Below are 17353 nucleotides of genomic sequence, written 5' to 3' on the forward strand. Positions count from 1 at the left end.
CGGGTTCGTGTTCAGTTTTGTTCTGTTGGTTCTGTTTTCTTCTTTTGTTTGTTCTAGTGGTTTGGCTGTCCTTGTCCCCGTATATAGACCTAGCAATATGTTATGGTTTGGCTCGGAGGGAGGGGACGGATGTCAGGTCTTCTAGCTCTTTAGGTTGATTGCTAGGTGGGGAAGAAGTGAGGATCTTCCCCCGGCTCCCATCTAAGGCAGAGAGCCGTGACATGTATGTACAGGTGTGACATGTCCCTGGCGCAGGCCATGGTGCGCACTGGAGTGGCTCATAACACTGTTTGAGGTTGTAAGGGGTATTGTGAGTGTGTAAGAGTATGTAACTTCTGGGTGAGTGCCCTTATGAGTGTTCTGTAACTTTAAGGCAAGACTAGGGGTGAATTTGTCCCTAGAAGCTAAATCTTGAGGAATATTAAGTGATTGATAAGAGGAAAAGGGAGATTAAGAGTAAAACTAATAGAAATAAGAAAGAAAAGCAGAAAATTTTGATTTTGATATATGGGATACCATAAAGCATACCACACCGCTGGACTGGAAGTTACACCCTCTTGGACCCTCATGGACACGGTCAGCCCCAGTCATCAACCTATCAAACCCCTCAAGTCACCTTTCCCAGGTATACACATACTCAGCCCCATACAAACACATACTCTTTTTTATCCTCTTATCTCCACTGCATATGCAGGGGACTAAACCCATTTCTTCTGTATTTGACATGTCCCCGCTTCATTTATGCACCCCTTGCAGCTGCATGCAGTCTTCTGTTTCTGCACTTCTTGCATTAGTCTGACACCACTCATGCACCCCTTGCATGAGGTATCCCTGTATTTGACATTTTCCTGCTTGTTTTTGCACTCCTTGCATAGTATGACATCATCTTTCATTTTCTCACCCCACTTTTTGCCTGTATTTAGTATCTTCTGACACCACTTGTACGCAGCCCCCCAGCTAAAATCCCTCATCCAGGGTCCCCCTTGTAGCAAGGGTGGGCAGTTACGTTACGGTACGTTACGGAGGGCTGATTGGATACCGTAACTTTTTTTTAGTTATCCAAATTAGCCATTTGGGTAACGTGACATTTTTTTTGAGTAACGTAACGCAAAGTAACTTTTTTTATTTTTGAGTTTTGGAGGTTTTGGATAACGTAACTTTTTTGGGGTGGACATTTTTTGCTCAATATTTTCAAAAAATCGGTCTTTTGAATAATAAATTTAGCATAATGGTTAGTGCTTGCCTCTTGTATGTTTTGCACCATGCAGGTTGCGGGTTCAATCCTCACTGTGCACCTATTTTGACCTGACACCCTGGGCAGAAACTGGCATCAGTGGCTGTTTTACATCAACTTGAGCCCAATACGTACTCATATTGAACAAAAAAACCCACAAATAGTCATTTCTCTTGGGAAGTTACGGCAAAGTTACCCAAATTTGGGCAAACCTGTAACGTAACCCATTGTGTTGAAAGCTTCTGGGTAAGGTAACTAGAAAATAAACAGCCCTTTTTCTGCGGCAGATATCGTAACTAAAATCAAGGTATCTGTAACTACTGGGTAACGTAACTTTAAAAGTTAGGTTACAGTTACGTTCCCAATTACGGGTAACGTAACGGCCCACCCTTGCTTGTAGCTAAAATCCCTCACATTTTTCTATATAAGGAGCTCTCTCCCCCCCAGTTGTTTTTCCCTCAGTTCAGTACCCACCAGTTATACAGATATCACCCATTAGCCTTTATCATCACCCTTGCACTTTATAACATTACCATATCATCCCTCTCATCTGCAATAAACACTGAGCTCACTCTCATATCTCTTGGTTAACATATCACATACCTGTTACGAGTTACCCAGTTCCTGGTTCAACTCCCAACTGAGACATATACCCTTCTCAGCCTAGGCACTCTTCTCAACTCTATATATCACGGTCACCCTCTCAAGGACCTGTGTTCAATCCCCACGGGAAACATCAAGTCAATTTTCACCCTTTCCATCATCATAAACCCTCTCAAATCTCACATACCTTTCATCGAACAACTTCATCTGGAACTAGACCAGACCTATCACTTGATTAAAACTTGCCAAGCTTAGCTCGGTGGGTCTTGTTATCTGATAGTATAGAAGGGCAGAGTTTGCACCTCCATCATCCCCTTCACCCTTCAGCAAAAGGGTTTCACAACCGCTTTTGAGTCTTACAAGGGAGTCCCAAACGTGATAGGATAATCTTGTTTGATCAACAATGGATAATTGATTTCAACCATAATTTTCTACAGATATCAACTTCAAGTGGCAAAAGGAATTAAGTTCATCAACAAAACCTTACACTCAACGGCATATTCAGCTATTCTGTTGAACAACTAGTCAAGTTTTAGAACCATCCAACAAAACAATTATGAACCTCTGAAAAAGGAACAAACTTCCTACCATTCTGAGGCAAGACTCTTGAAGAAGCAGGCCAACTTATTTTCAAGAAGACGGGAACAAGGACCTAAGTAGCTGGATAAGTTAGGACACTGTTGAAAAGAACTTTGGAACTGCTCAAGGTACAGACAGATTTATTCTTGAGAAGACGGGAAAGAAACCCTAAGTAGCTGGATAAATCAGTGGACTGTTCTACAGTACTTCCCAGATTGATAAGTAATTTTATTTTAGAAAGAACCCCCCAATTTGCCCTGGTAAAGAAACCAGAGACCAGAAATTATTGTTTCTTTTTCAGAGCACAGTAACAGATAGCAGTGGATAGTCACATTATGAAACTACGAGATCAACAACAATCAACATGAATATGATGTTTGGCGTACCAGATTTTGAAGATGCAATCAATTCAAGAACCACTTGAAGGACAAGACCATTTACGAGAACTCCAGCTATGATTAGGAATACAAAAACTACAATGCTGACTCAAACAAGGAAAGACAAAGCAACAAGATTAGATAATCACTTCAGAGATCTGGCTGAAGAACGCTCACCCAATTCAGATGAAACTCAACCAAAACAAAACACTTCACAAGAAACAATGACACAACAACAACAACACTATCAGTCCACCTATCAACAATCAAATTACCCACCAGGATTTATTGATGATGATGAACTATTCTATGATGGAAATCAATTCTTCACTTTCTTACGGAAATATGAACAGGCAGCAGATTGGTTTGGTTCAACAAAATTTCAAAGAGCCCTTCAGATTGGACAATTCATACGGTCAGAAAAACTACATTGTGAATTTGAGGATATGGACGGATATGAATATGGTGTTCAAAATTGCATAAGTCAAAGAATTACATAAAATCATAACAACATAAACCCGCTTATGCAATAGTGAGAACCCACTTTAACAGCCCCCCAACCCATCTCCACTCACCGGCCAAGCAACTCCTCCAACCGGACCTCCTCCCAATGGACCTCCTTGCACCAGCCGACCGCCGACCAGCATGCCACGCCACTTGGAACGCAAAGCATTGATCCGAGACCTCCAGTTTCTCCTTGTCACCTGCTTTGCAAGACTCCAGATCAATGAACAGCAATACCAAACAATCATAACCGGCCGCCGCTTTCCCTTCTTCTGCATCATGATCCTGGCACTCCTTGAACACCAACAGATTGAAGATCCAAGGAGATCATTGGTTGCTTCCTTTGCTTGCGCATAGGATAATCCAGACTTCAAGAAGTCCTGCATCATCCGAGCTGGCTGAAATGCAGCTGCATTGCTTTTTATTGCGCCGACATGTGAAGTGTGATTGGGTGCTGGTTTATGTGCGGCTGCCGGCCGGTGTCTTAAGTGGCTGCCGGCCTGTCTTAAGATCTTATGCATCGATATGCTGGGGGAGTCGGGGGAATCATAAAAATTTGTTTGGGTATGCTGTTATGATTTTATGTAAAAAATTGCTTATGCAATTTTGAACACCATAGAACAATGCAACTGGGATACCCTGCAAACTGAAATGATTGAAACCTGGGGTGATGAAATGATGTACACCATTGATTATCTTTTTGAGCTGGCAGAACAAAAAGCTCGACAAAGAATTATAAACTATCAGCCTTACAGAAGATATCTTGAAAAATTCACCACAATCCTCAAGTATTTGGTCAAGAACAAACACATCAACAAAGAAGACAACCCCGGATTATTATTCTTAAGCGCCTTCTCAACTGGCATTCAACAAAGCATCAAGCGTACTCTAGTCAGCAAAGATCAGCTTCCAAAAGCTTGGGGGTGAAATTGATTGGTGGAGGTGTTGTCAATTGATATTGGATGTGGGATGAATGATGGGTGCCGGCTCCTGACCACACAGCTGCCTTCAGCCGGTCATCCAATCACAGCTGAGACTGACACCCACGGCGCTGTGTATGGCAGAAACCCCAAGATTAAACAGGTGCTGTGCCCCTGCAAAGTCCATAACCTTAAAAATTCTTGGAAAGTCTATTACAGCCATTCTCAAAAAGCTTGCGGGCTCGAGGCCCAATTTTTTTTTTTTTTATTGCAGTCAAAATCCCTGGGGGCGGCTGCTTGGCTCAATGAGGGTACCGCGCTGGCCACAGGGCAGGGGACGATGGGCCTATCAGTGTAAAATTGCTCCATGACTCCGATGGGGCAACCCTCGAGGTCCCAAAGTTAAAAACAAAGAAAGTAGTGATTTTCTTACAATCACATTACTGTATGCAGCCTGAAAATAGCAGTCCAAAATTTGGGCCTACCCAACCGCAAGCTTTTCGAGAATGGCTGTATAAAACACAATTTGAGCTGTGTTCTATTTTCATCGCCGCGACTCGGCCAGATTCCAATCGGTCAAACACGTTGGAGTCGTGTTCTTGGCTGGCTCGAGTTACCCTTGGGGCCTTGGCCGTTGGCAAGCACTCGAGCTGGTTGCCCAACGCTTGGTTTCATCGGATCTGATTGTCTACAGAAAAATATCATATGTACAACAAGGGCGTATGTACAGAGCCAGGAGGAGCCAGGCATGCTTGGAAGTACCAAGAACCGCTGACCCCCCCACGGGGGCAGTGCATACATACTGAGCACGTCATCCGGATCGTCAGCTGACTCGCCCCGGCCACGTCATTCTCATTCTTGCGCACTCCGATCGCCATCGGGCATAAATACTCAGCCCCATCTCCCCTAGCAACCATCCGAACCCACGCGGCAACCCATTGGGCCTCCCTCACCGTCCTTGTTTGTGTCTTCATTCACAAATAGATAACACCCCAATAGCCCATCATCCGGACAAACCAGACTCTGGCAACGAACGAGCCGGAATACAGCAAACAAGCATGGTAAGAGTCTCCTAATTCTGTCCAGTCGCAAGCCTCGTTAGCAATCATGCTCCTCAGAGAGAGAGAGAGTCTTCAGACGGCTGATCCCAACTTCCTCGACAGTCTCAATCAAACTCTTTCAAATCACCCGCATCCTCCGCATCGTCGTCGTCCTCATCGTCGTCGTCAGCTAAGGGTTCCTCAGAGGGCATGTGTGAAGACAGGTGAGGGCAATTCCTCCAAGCACCAGCCAAGGTTGCTAATCGGCCGTGTGCGCTGTCTTGTACCAAGCTCACTCGAGCAGCAGCCGCAGGCGCACTTCTTCTACACCCGCGAGGCCCTCCTTCAGCTACGGCCCAGCCACAGTTTCATCGAGGGCCAGCACCCGTTTGGCGGGAATCTCCACTCAAGCATCCCTGCCGGCCTTATCGTCCGTCACACCTAATCGGAAGGCTTCGCCGGTACCCCTGGGAAGCATTAACACCACTTCCATACTTTGCCTACAAATCGGATCTCATTCCCATAGCATACACTTGTACTATCTTCTCTTTTCCTTATGTATACATCACTGCTCAATAAGTATTAGCCCTCCTCCGTTCCAAAAATCATTGTTGCTACCCTTGAGGGTGTATTTGTAAACTTGTCCATGCCCTAAGGAAAATGTCAATGTCAATTGTGAATGTTTTCCTTTGGAGGCTCATGAAGCTCATGGATGAATTTTCTGCAATAAACACATTAATAAAATGTATGAAAAACGCAAAGTGACCATGATCTATGTATGTTGTATTCCCACTTTGTGCAATGAAGTCCAAGAAGAGAAAAAACATAAAAGAAAACAATTGTTATATTTGTGACAGGTGTTGCACGAAGAAGATATCAGCCTTATGATTGGATTAAATTGCGAACCGAAATTTGGACCCGATGGTCCCAATGATTTCGGAGCAGGAAGAGTTCCCAGCCGAGCTGGTCGATGGAAGATTCAAGCTCTTCCTCCTCGAGAGGGTCACGCCGGGCGTGGTCGGTGGCAGGGCAGATCTTGAAGAGGTTCTTGATCACTGGCTGACGGGTTGTGAGTTTGGAGAGGAACTTAAGCAACTTGAGAGTCAGCTGGGGATCCGAGCAGGTCAGGCTAATCGTCAGCAGTCGCTTCGTGAAGAGGATCGCTCGGTTTGGCGTCGGCGGGTCCGAGCGGTTGAAGAAGATCAAGTCGAGAACCTTAATCACCATCTCACTCGTCGAACTCCTCAGGTTTCGATCGCTCGACTTGGCTTCGTGATTTGTGTCCTTTGTCTTTCTTTCTCTGTTTTCTTTTCGATCCCTCCCTTCATCGTCTTCCTCGAGCTTGATGAGAGTGCTGATATCCAGGAGTAAACCGTAGAAACTGTTGATGATGTCGGTTAGATCTAGATTAAGCGCCTCTCCCTGACCAGAGAGCAATTCGAAAGCCGTGACAATACATAGCAGTTTATCCCTGTATTCGTTTCGATTGTATTTCTTCTGATGGACGGGCTGCTCATCGTTTTTTAGATCGGCCGGATCTGGCTCCGATTCGTCAAAAGCGGTCCCATTAATGTGCTTCCGCAAGACTTCAAGCAGATCTCTAAAGAAATCGATATTGACAAGATGAGCAAAACGGGAAAAACCCTCCAACGCAACAGGTAGAAGAGCGGATCGGTAGGGTAGTTTGATGATTCTGAAGTAGCATCCAAACATCATCTTGAGAGTCTCGGTTTGGTTTCTTTCTTTCTCTTCAACCTTCACCGTCTCTTCGGCCTCAGCGATCTCTTCCTCGATCCCTGCTCGAGCTTTCATAATCTTCCTCGCTTTTTTGGATATGATTGCTGGTTGTTGAGTCCCGGATGATTTGGATTTCTGATGAGCCGCCCTATCTTTCCAAGGTAACTTGCCACTTCGTTGGTTTGTCGATAACTGGTCTTTCGTAGAGTAAACACGGTCATTACTCGCCCGTATGTGCGACGACAATTCGTTCTTAAGTCTCAAGGAAAGTATGACTTGTAATAATTCGGGGTGGACCGAATAATTCCGCGACTTGATTGTCCTAACAATTAGTTTTACGAGCTGCAAACTGTCATCACCCTTGACGTCCTTCTTGAAAACCGCGGTGATAGTCTCAGCACATTCCAGCGAGAGCTCATCCCACTCCCTCTGTCCAAGCTTGCGCACGATGATATGCATGATGTTGTGGCTGAAGTTGAAATGAGTCTTGGATTGTAGAAGGGTGCAGAGTGATTTGAGGCAGCAAGCTGACAAGGGTGTATTCTTGGTGACTTCCTTTTCACAGATTTCCAGGTAGCGTCGATAGATACTGACCAGTCCTTCTTCCCATTCTCGTTGTCGGGCGACCATTTGACTGACCTTGGCCTGTTTCTCGGCTTCAGTGATTGGCCGTATTCGATAACCTCTGGATTGATTTGAAGTGGCAACGTCAGCGATCAACCCACTTTTACTAACGGTAAAAAAAGATGGCCTTGGGGAGACCTACGGAATAATGTCTAGGAAAATCGCGAGGAGGCTTAAAATAGACATCATTCGTATCGGACTGTCGATCTTCAAATTTCGATTTTCAGGATTTTCGTGGGGCTGGTTAAGCGTAGGGCAAGACATGGCCAAGATACGCTTAAGGGATCCCAAGCTCATCTCGGGATCCGATATTGCCTCTTGAGCAAGTCCAGCGATCTCAAGCTTGGCGCATTGGATTCGATTTTGGAAACTTAGATCAGATGACAAGATCTCTGACAATGGTTTGCGGCCGAAGCGAGCGCCGAGAGACGGATCCGAAGGTTTTGTTCGTTTCGACTTGGTAGGCTGTTCTTCTGATTGTTGATCCGCTTGCGAATGGCCTGATGACTTGCTTTTGACCACCCGGCTACTGTCTGCTGGTAGAGGTTTGGGGAACCGTTGGATTTTACCATCGGGATGTAGAATCGGAAGTTTTGATTCAGTTGGTTCAAGGACGGAGGATCCCTCTGATGATGCTCGCTTATTACGTTTGGCATAGTAAGCTTCTTCAAGTAGTGAGTTATCTGTTGAGTAGTATCCATCCTCACTATCGAAGTCTGTCGAATCATCATCAAAATCTAAAAAGAGAAAACAGGCACATTAGACTTAGCCCAGCTGAGGCTGAAATGTGACCAAAACCGAGTGAAACCTGACCAGAAAAAGATTTCCCGGAACCAGAGCTTGGCATATCACTCAACAAATCGATATCATCGTCGTCCCCGCTACCGAGCGCAAGATCATCATCATCTAAATCGTCCAAATTCTCATCTTCCTCGTCTAGGTTTTGGTTTGAGATCTTTGGTAGAAGCTTGTATGATTTCGAGGTGGAAGATGATGGATCTTTGGGTCGATTTTTCCGATTCTCAAGCTTTTGCTCTTTACTTGATCTTTGAACAGTCGAATCGGATCAAATCAATGTGTTTGCATCTTCGGTATGATGGATATTTATGGCAAGGCGTTGAGAGCGAAGCACTAACCGAGTTATACCCTTTTGATCCAATCCTTTCAAGAAGATCATCGCTTCTTCGCCCAGATCGACTTCTTCGTCCATCAAGTCCTGGTCATCGGATGAGCTTTCAATATCTAAGGCTGAGATTGCCCTGGTATCATCACCAGTCTCTTCGCAATCTGTCGATCGACTGGAGCTTAAGCCTGGGATCTCAATGAATTGTTTCGTTTTCCCTTTCGTCTTTTTCGGTTTAGCTTGGCTAGCATCGGCTGATTTGGGTTTTTTGTTCTTTGAGCTTGGTTTGACTTGGTTCGTCTTCGTCTTTCTCTTTCCTAGCACCATTCTTGATGTCTTTCTTGCTTTGTAGTCGACCACTTCCCTTCGTTCGGCTGGTGATTCTCCGAACTGGGGCTATGCATAATGCCCATCTTGCATATCCACCCCTCGCGCAACTGCGGCCCATCTGGACGCTCCAAAAGCCCGAGCTTAACTAAGTCTCTCCGAGCTCCTGAAGGAGAGGCTTACCTCTAAAGTCACACCATTGGCCCTACAGACTCGAGAATTTCTGGCAAAAAAACACCTATTTTCTTTTCAAAATGTTTTTAAAAATGTAGTTTTTAGTTTAAAAAAAATCTGAGTAGACAGTAGCCTGCAATCTCAGCTTCCATTTCACCATTTTTTACCCAACTGGCCCCCATGATTACTTGCCCACTCCTCCTGCCCTGAAGTGGTTCTGGAGTGGTGATCCAGCCGTTTTTGGGCTCAAAATTTGAAATTCCCTGAGCCCACGTGGTCTCAAAGGGGGGGATTGGTCACATAAATCTGCCATGTAAAAAAATTTACAGGACATTTCTTGCCAGGGGGGATGGATATGGGGGAGTTTGAAGTGGCAAAAATAAGCTAAGAAGCTTGCCATATTTCCAATGGTGCAAAGGGTGTGGGATGAATCAAGAGGAAACAGGGAGGTATTGGGGAAAATGGGGGAGCGTAGGGTCCTCCCTGCCATTTGTCTCGATCCTGTAGGGCAAGACATGCAACTTTAGAGGCAAGTTCCTCCTTCAGAGGTCGCTACGCTCCCCCAAGGAGGGTACACTTGTGTTAAGTTTGCCAAAAGCCAGGGTCCAACCCAAAGAAATTTGCGATCTGGAGAACCTTCCATAGTGCCAAGCTTAACTAAGCTTCTTGATTGGAGCGTCAGGGGGGGGGGGGGGGGGGGGAGGGGCAACCCCGCGTCCCGAAGGAGAGGCTTACTTGTAAAGTTGGACCCGCGGCCTGAGGACAGTCAAATTTTGGCAGGAAAATGATAAAAAATAAACTCAGCACAAAGTTAAAAATAAATAAATGAACTCTCTTCAATGCCTTTTGGCACAGTTGTAGCTGCCCATCTTGGGCATCTGCTGGATTTTTTTGGGGGAAATTTGGCCATAAATGGCCTGCTCAGCAGCTATTTTTGCAAGGGCACTTACACATTTGGGAAATTAGATTTTCATGACCCGCCGGATTCTGCTGTTGTTGGATTGGGGAGATTCCCACGGCTCTTGAAGTATTAAATTGTATTTCTAATGAAATATGTACATATTTGCAATTGGTGGCGCTTAATGCATTTTGCTATTTATGCCATAAGGAGCGGATCGATCCAAGAGTTTATCTGGGCCTGCATTGGGCAGATCACTCCAATGCCCAATAATTATCCATCCCCACAGCTTCCTAATGCTATGGAAATGTGGAGCTTTGAGGGCCGTACATATACCAAAAGGGGGTTGAGGAATTGACTCCCACAAATTAAAAAATCAACTCCCAAATGCAATTTATGTTGCGCGGACCGCCTTGAGACGTCTTTCCCGGGTCCTCGCGAACACATCTTGACCCGAGGGCGTTTTGGGAGTCGGAATTGTAATTCTGCGATCCCAAACGGGAGTCGGGATTTCAAATTACAAAAAATCCCAGAAAATAGAGAAATATTTATATCTCCTCACTGGAGCACCCAAACGCTCCCATAATTTTACAGCAATCTATATACACTGTCTAAGAAATATTTTGAGATTTACAGCAGTAGAAACCATCAGGAAGGCCTTGTGGAACAGGGGGGTTAATTTGGCAGATTTCCTACTAAGGGAAACCCCCGAAACCTTATCTATGGTTCTCCAAATGGCCCCAATTTTTTTATGCCACAAGAATACACTCTTTAAAACATATGCTGAGCTTCACGGCATTAGCACACCTCAGGGAAACCTTGTGTAGCCGGGGACTGATTTGGCGGATTTCCTACTAAGGCAAACCCCCAAAACCTTATCTATGGTGCTCCAAATGGTCCCAATTTTTTTCTGCCACAAGAATACACTCTTCAAAACATATGCTGAGCTTCACAGCATTAGCACACCTCAGGGACACCTTGTGTAGCCGGGGGGTGATTTGGCGGATTTCCTACTAAGGCAAACCCCTGAAACCTTTTCTACGGTGCTCCAAACAGCCACAAATTTTTTCTGCAAGAAAAATACACTCTTTGAGAAATATATTAAGCTTCACGGCATTAGAACTCCTCAGGGAGACCCTGTGTAGCCGGGGGACGGATTTGACAGATTTCCTACTAAGGCAAACCCCTGAAACCTTATCTACGGTGCTCCAAACGGCCCCAAATTTTTTCTGCCAGAAGAATACACTCTTTGAAACATATTTTAAGCTTCACGGCATTAGCACTCCTCAGGAAGACCCTGTGTAGCCAGGGGGCGGATTTGGCGGATTTCCAACTAAGGCAAACCCCCAAAACCTTATCTACGGTGCTCCAAACGGCCCCAAATTTTTTCTGCAATAAGAATTCACTCTCTAGAAAATATTTAAAGCTCCAAGGAGGTATTACACATCAGGAACACCTTCTATTGACCATGGTGTAGTGTAGCGCAGCGCAAATGCACTATTTTTTAGTGTAGTGGTAGTGCAATTGCGCGTATCTGCGCTAACGCTACGCTAAAAGCTGAAATGGCTTTTCACCCTGTGCGCGTACCTTTAGCGCAGATGCGCGCAATTGCGCTAACGCTACGCTAAAAAATAGCGCATCTGCGCTGCGCTATGCTACACCACGGTCAATAGAAGGTGTTCCTGATGTGTAATACCTCCTTGGAGCGTGAAATATTTTATAGAGAGTGTATTCTTATGGCAGAAAAAAAATGGGGCCGTTTGGAGCACCGTAGATAAGGTTTCAGGGGTTTGCCTTGGTAGGAAATCCGCCAAATCACCCGGCTACACAAGGTGTCCCTGAGGTGTGCTAGTGTTGTGAAGCTCAGCATATGTTTTAAAGAGTGTATTCTTGTGGCAGAAAAAAATTGGGACCATTTGGAGCACCATAGATAAGGTTTTGGGGGTTTGCCTTAGTAGGAAATCCGCCAAATCAGCCCCCGGCTACACAAGGTTTCCCTGAGGTGTGCTAATGCCGTGAATCTCAGCATATGTTTTAAAGAGTGTATTCTTGTGGCATAAAAAAATTGGGGCCATTTGGAGAACCATAGATAAGTTTTTAGGGGTTTGCCTTAGTAGGAAATCCGCCAAATTAACCCCCCTGTTCCACAAGGCCTTCCTGATGGTTTCTACTGCTGTAAATCTCAAAATATTTTCTGGACAGTGTATCTAGATTTCTGTAAAATTTTGGGAGCGTTTGGGTGCTCCAGTGAGGAGATATAAATATTTATCTTTTTTGTAAAATTAAAATCCCGACTCCCGTTTGGGATCACAGAGTTACAAGTCCAACTCCCAAAACGCCCACGGGTCAAAATGTGGTCGCAAGGACCCGGGAAAGACGTCCCAAGGCGGTCCGCGCAACGTAAATTGCATTTGGGAGTTGATTTTTTAATTTGTGGGAGTTGATTTCTCCACCCCCTACCAAAAAATCACAAGCTTTTCAATGGTCTGAGAGGCGTGACCAGAATCAGAGCGCTTGTGGGTGATTTGGCGGTTGTAATGCCCCCCCTAGTGCGTGATAAATATGGGGGTTCACAATACAATAAAAATAAAACTTTAGAGCCAATTTTAAGGCCTTTACAGACAATTTTTTAAAAAATGAAGAACACCCTGTGATTGCCAGGGGACACCTAATCCTGTACATCTTGCCATATTTTTAAAAAGTTGTTGATAAAGGCCTTAAAATTGACTCTAAAGTTTTATTTTTATCCTATTGTGAACCCCCCTAATGTGCAAATTTATCACGCGTTACCCAAAGTTTGCCCCCCGTCTCCACCAAAAACTTTGACCCCCCGGGGGTCGCGCGTGATAAATAAGCCCATTTATCACGTATACGCGGCAGCCAAACGGGGCCTTATCCTAGCTTACATAACCCTGGCTTATCTGCATCAGCCAAGAAGCGGCTGCCAAGCCACGAAACACAAGCTAACACAAGTACATATTTATTTCCGTACATACATACAACATACATGCTCGAAGAACATTCCGAGTCCCGAGTCCCGGCCGGTATGTATGTATTCATCCCCAAAAACAAGAAACGCCAGCTACGTAATACCACGCCATAGCCGGATATATGGGTGATCTCCTCAAGCTTTAAAGAGAAGGGTTTATTCAACTTTACGGTGATACCATTATTGTAATGATCCAGCATCAGCCAGTATCCATGTCCAACGGGATTAAGGATCCCGAACGGAATGTTCAATAGTTCACGAGGTGCCGACGCGTGGAACATGCAACCAGGCGTGTAACTTTCAAATCCCTAGGTCTCCCCGCGCCAGCCGCCGGTTCACTTTAGACCAAGCCATCAAATTTTCCCTCCTTCCCGTCATCCAGCCTGACACCTTTCATTCTTCAAGGGCTCGTTTGTTAGTAGTTATAAATATATTTTGTCCAACCTAAACACACTCTCCCTCTCCCGTCCGCTTCGTCGTTTATTTCTTGTGATCTCCAACCTGAGATCATTTTCCAGTTTTTCAACAACCTAATATTTCATCAATTCCGGAAAGATTGTCTGCCTTGTTTCTTGGCTTGAGAATTTTACGTTGGTAGGCACTCAGCTTGAACTGGCTTCTAATAAAACCTCATGTCGCCGATTGTCCACGTTGCAAGAGTTACTGGAGGCGCTAATTTGCATCAAGTGGAATCGCGCTGGATCAACCAACCATCGTGAGCAGCTATTCTTCTTCCTCTTTGATGCCAAGGCTTCTTTAATTCCTTGAAATCCGTCATTCTGACCCTTATACGTCCGCGCGGGCATTCTCTTCAGCTCATCTGTCACTTCTTCCGATGGAAAATCGGACAAACCATCCACGTTAGTTCGGGCAAGCACGCCTTCAAAATATCTGAGGCGAAGGGGATTGGTGCCGAACGGAGCGAACCTCCAAATTAATGTTCCGTACAAGAACAGTACGGTGTCGTCCTCTTCCTCAACAATTACATCACCCACGTCGGTAGCAACTAGCTCGACCATCTTTTCAAATTCTTCAACCGTTCATCAAGATACGCCATGCTTACCGAATCTCACGGAATGCAATCTAGCCAAATTGATGAAGCAACTCAACCTTTTGGGGCGTTCACATCATATCGATCGCTCTCTTGACCTTACCCCCCAAACTGCGATAGAAGTCTCGTATTTTTCTGATGGATCCAGTACCCATTGCGACTCGGACTTTGAATGAAACTCGTCCCTCGTCGCGTGCTATTAATCGTCCACCAACCATCGCTCAATTGGTTGACCAACCTCTAGTTTTTTTCAAAACATGCGTACATATAATATCAGGCTGTTAATACATTTCTTGTCACTGTGCGCATCGTGTCAACGCAGGTAGTCTTGCAAATCTGCACTATCAAATCTCAGCAAACTTCACATCCGTTCAATTCTCTTTGGCAGCATGTACTTCCATTACTCTTTAGTTTTCATTTTGGATTCATTTTTCTCATTTTTCTTAATCAACAGATTAACTAGCTTATAATGATTCATGGCAACGAACTTGTGTATTAAGGTTGATTCTTTATGTACATACTGACGTGCTTTCACCTTTTTTTATTTCAATATTAGCCGAGTGCACAAGCAGGCTATCCTGTTATATACAAATAGGTTACACTCAAATGAAACTGTCTCCTGTGGATTTGTCCCTCAAGTTTGATTTGTGATATAAGTGCTCTTGGAAGTCTCAATTTCCATCATAAACATATTATGTTTTCCAAGAAGCTGGGTCACTTTCAATTTTTTTGGCAGATCCTTGCAGATCCCATATCCTTCATGTTTACTCGACACTTAGTCTTGACAGGTGTCAGATGAGACCCAACACTAAATCTAATCCCTGAGCCATCATCCTCTAGATGATGGTTAGGGAGTAGACTTAAGCAAAAACAAAGCTCATATTTGGAACCAGAGAGGCTTTTTTACCCTCCCTGGAGACTTGAGTATTTATGTAGAGTTGATTGCTCTTGATTGGTCACACTGGTCATTGAGGGGCTGTATGTCCTTCTTGGGTTGCGGTTGGAGAGATGCGGAGCTGGCTGAGAGAGCGATGAACAGCTATAGCTTTGTTGACAAGTGTTGCCAGATTTGGCAACCTTTATCAACAAAAGCCAAATTTTGAATGATACCAGGTGATTTAACGACACCGGTGCGGAGTTTCTGTTGCCAAATTCGGCTTAACGCGTGGTTTAACGCAAACAATGCGGATGCTCTTAGTTCACTATTTCCCTTCCTATTCAACAACTCTCTGACCTAGCACTTAGTTCACTATTCCCTTCCATTCACCACTTCGCCAACCATTCCTAGAGCTCAGTTTGCTACTCAATTCCTTCAACATCTCAACGACTTGTGTCTTCCAATTGATAGGCATCTCACTCCAGTAGGTTCAATATTGAAAACATCTCATTTATCTTTTTGACGTAGTAACTGACTCCTTGTCTTAGTCCTGATTTATCTTCATTGTCTCTTTGTGTATCCTTGTGCCCCTCCTGCAGCATTGTCTTTGCCTTCAGGTACATTGTTTTCTTTTTTTCATTATTTTATCTTGTGTATTTCTTGACTTTATTACTTATCAGAAATATCACCGTTAGTTTGTCAATTAACAAGCATGACCAAATTGTTGTGACATAGGTTTCACATACATGTCCTAGACATGCGGCATTTGTCCATGTAGTACCCATCCCATGATCTGTCCGGGAGGATGATTCTCATTGCAATCTACATATATTCTTGGCCAAGCCTCAAGAGTTCATGAGCCCTTTCTTTGCTTAAAAGTTCAAATCCCAACTTTATATAATCTTGACATAACCTCTAAAACTTACAATCTGTGATAATTCAAGACAAGTTGAACAGTATCAATCTCATAAATTGAGAGAGTTACCAGCTTAATTAGAGATGGCATCAGGTACCTGTTCGCGGGTACCTGCTACCTGTTTGCGCGTACCTGCTTTCAGGAGCAGGTCCCGGAAACGGGTGCCAGGTGCGGGTGCGGGTGTCTAATATCAGTGAAATTTCAGGCAGGTACCCGCACCCGCCACAGGTACCTACGCGCAAAGTGCCATCCTACAGGGTAGGGATGGCGCTGGGTACCATTTGGTAGGTAACTGTCGCCTGTAGGCGGGTACCTGTCTGGCGTGGCAGGTACCCGCCAGCGGGTGCGGGTGCGGGTGCGGGTGCCCAAATTTTGTGAAAATTTGGGCAGGTACCCGCACCCGCCACGGGTACAGCCTCCGCTATTTTTAAGCTCAGACCAGAGGTGAATCCAGGTCCCCAGTATCTCAGAGAAAAATCACCGCCAGTATCAAAGGTGAGCAGAGTTTCTTATCCTATGAATATTAGATGATTGCTAACTACGTGACTCCCCTTCCTTAGACAAATTTGCAATTTATAAGACCACCAGCAATTTTATTGGGCATTTATGGAAAAGGCGCTTTGTGGAATCAACAAAAGGGGGAAGAAGGTAAAGGTGCGGACAGGAGGTCCAAAGTTACTACCCACTATAAAAACTCTATGATTGGCAATCCAAGGGGAGCTCAGGGTCTTGGAAATCATGGAAAAAAGTCAAGGAGATGCAAGTGCCAGGCTAGCAGGGACTCCACAAGCACCTGTGACAGTCAATGTCAGCCTTTAGGTAACTAAATGTGTATGAGAGGGTTGCTAGTAGCAAGATGATGGTGTAAAATGCCAAGGATGGGCCAATGGTTTTGTGGTAAGACCTGTAAAAGGTTTCAATCTATCAGTAATCTTGACTGAGAGGATTGCTCAATAAAGGCACATCCAGATCAACACAGGGTGTTAATAGGCATCCAAGGAATAACTCACCAGGGAGGAAAGTGTTTCACTCTCTAGAGAGTGCCAGGACATAATTTTTTATGTAATGGGGTCTGATGTGAGTGCAATGTTAACTTTAACTCTTTGTACACTTTCTATGCAATTCAACATTAACTGTAGGTCAATTTCTTGTGGAGTGATCTATCACTTGATGCTAACGCAGTCACAATTGCAGAAGTGAGCTTCATTGCACAGAAATTATTCAAAGAATTTATCTATCTTTATGCTCCAATATATCCTTAGCCAAGTGCAAGGGAATATTTTGAATTGCAGAGTTTTTTTATTCAAAAAACACAAAACATCACTTTATGAAACATAATTGTAAGATATATCATCTTCAGAGGATCAGGAAGCTGGTGGA

General features: G+C 44.5%; 2 protein-coding genes across 2 annotated transcripts; one reads left to right on the forward strand and one right to left on the reverse strand.

Moving 5' to 3' along the window:
* Positions 1–6139: 6139 nt before the first annotated feature.
* Positions 6140–9068, reverse strand: PtA15_14A16 (uncharacterized protein; the record flags this gene model as incomplete). Its single annotated transcript, XM_053162858.1, has 4 exons — positions 6140–7679; positions 7761–8355; positions 8432–8664; positions 8755–9068. The coding sequence occupies 4 exons, from the start codon at positions 9066–9068 to the stop codon at positions 6140–6142; spliced, it is 2682 nt and encodes an 893-aa protein (XP_053026691.1).
* A 4693-nt stretch (positions 9069–13761) lies between these two features.
* Positions 13762–14356, forward strand: PtA15_14A17 (uncharacterized protein; the record flags this gene model as incomplete). Its single annotated transcript, XM_053162869.1, has 2 exons — positions 13762–13844; positions 13945–14356. 2 exons carry the CDS (start codon positions 13762–13764, stop codon positions 14354–14356), a joined length of 495 nt encoding a protein of 164 aa, XP_053026692.1.
* Between the last annotated feature and the right edge of the window lie 2997 nt (positions 14357–17353).

The sequence above is a fragment of the Puccinia triticina genome, chromosome 14A, assembly GCF_026914185.1.
Source record: "Puccinia triticina chromosome 14A, complete sequence".
Lineage (NCBI taxonomy): Eukaryota > Fungi > Basidiomycota > Pucciniomycetes > Pucciniales > Pucciniaceae > Puccinia > Puccinia triticina.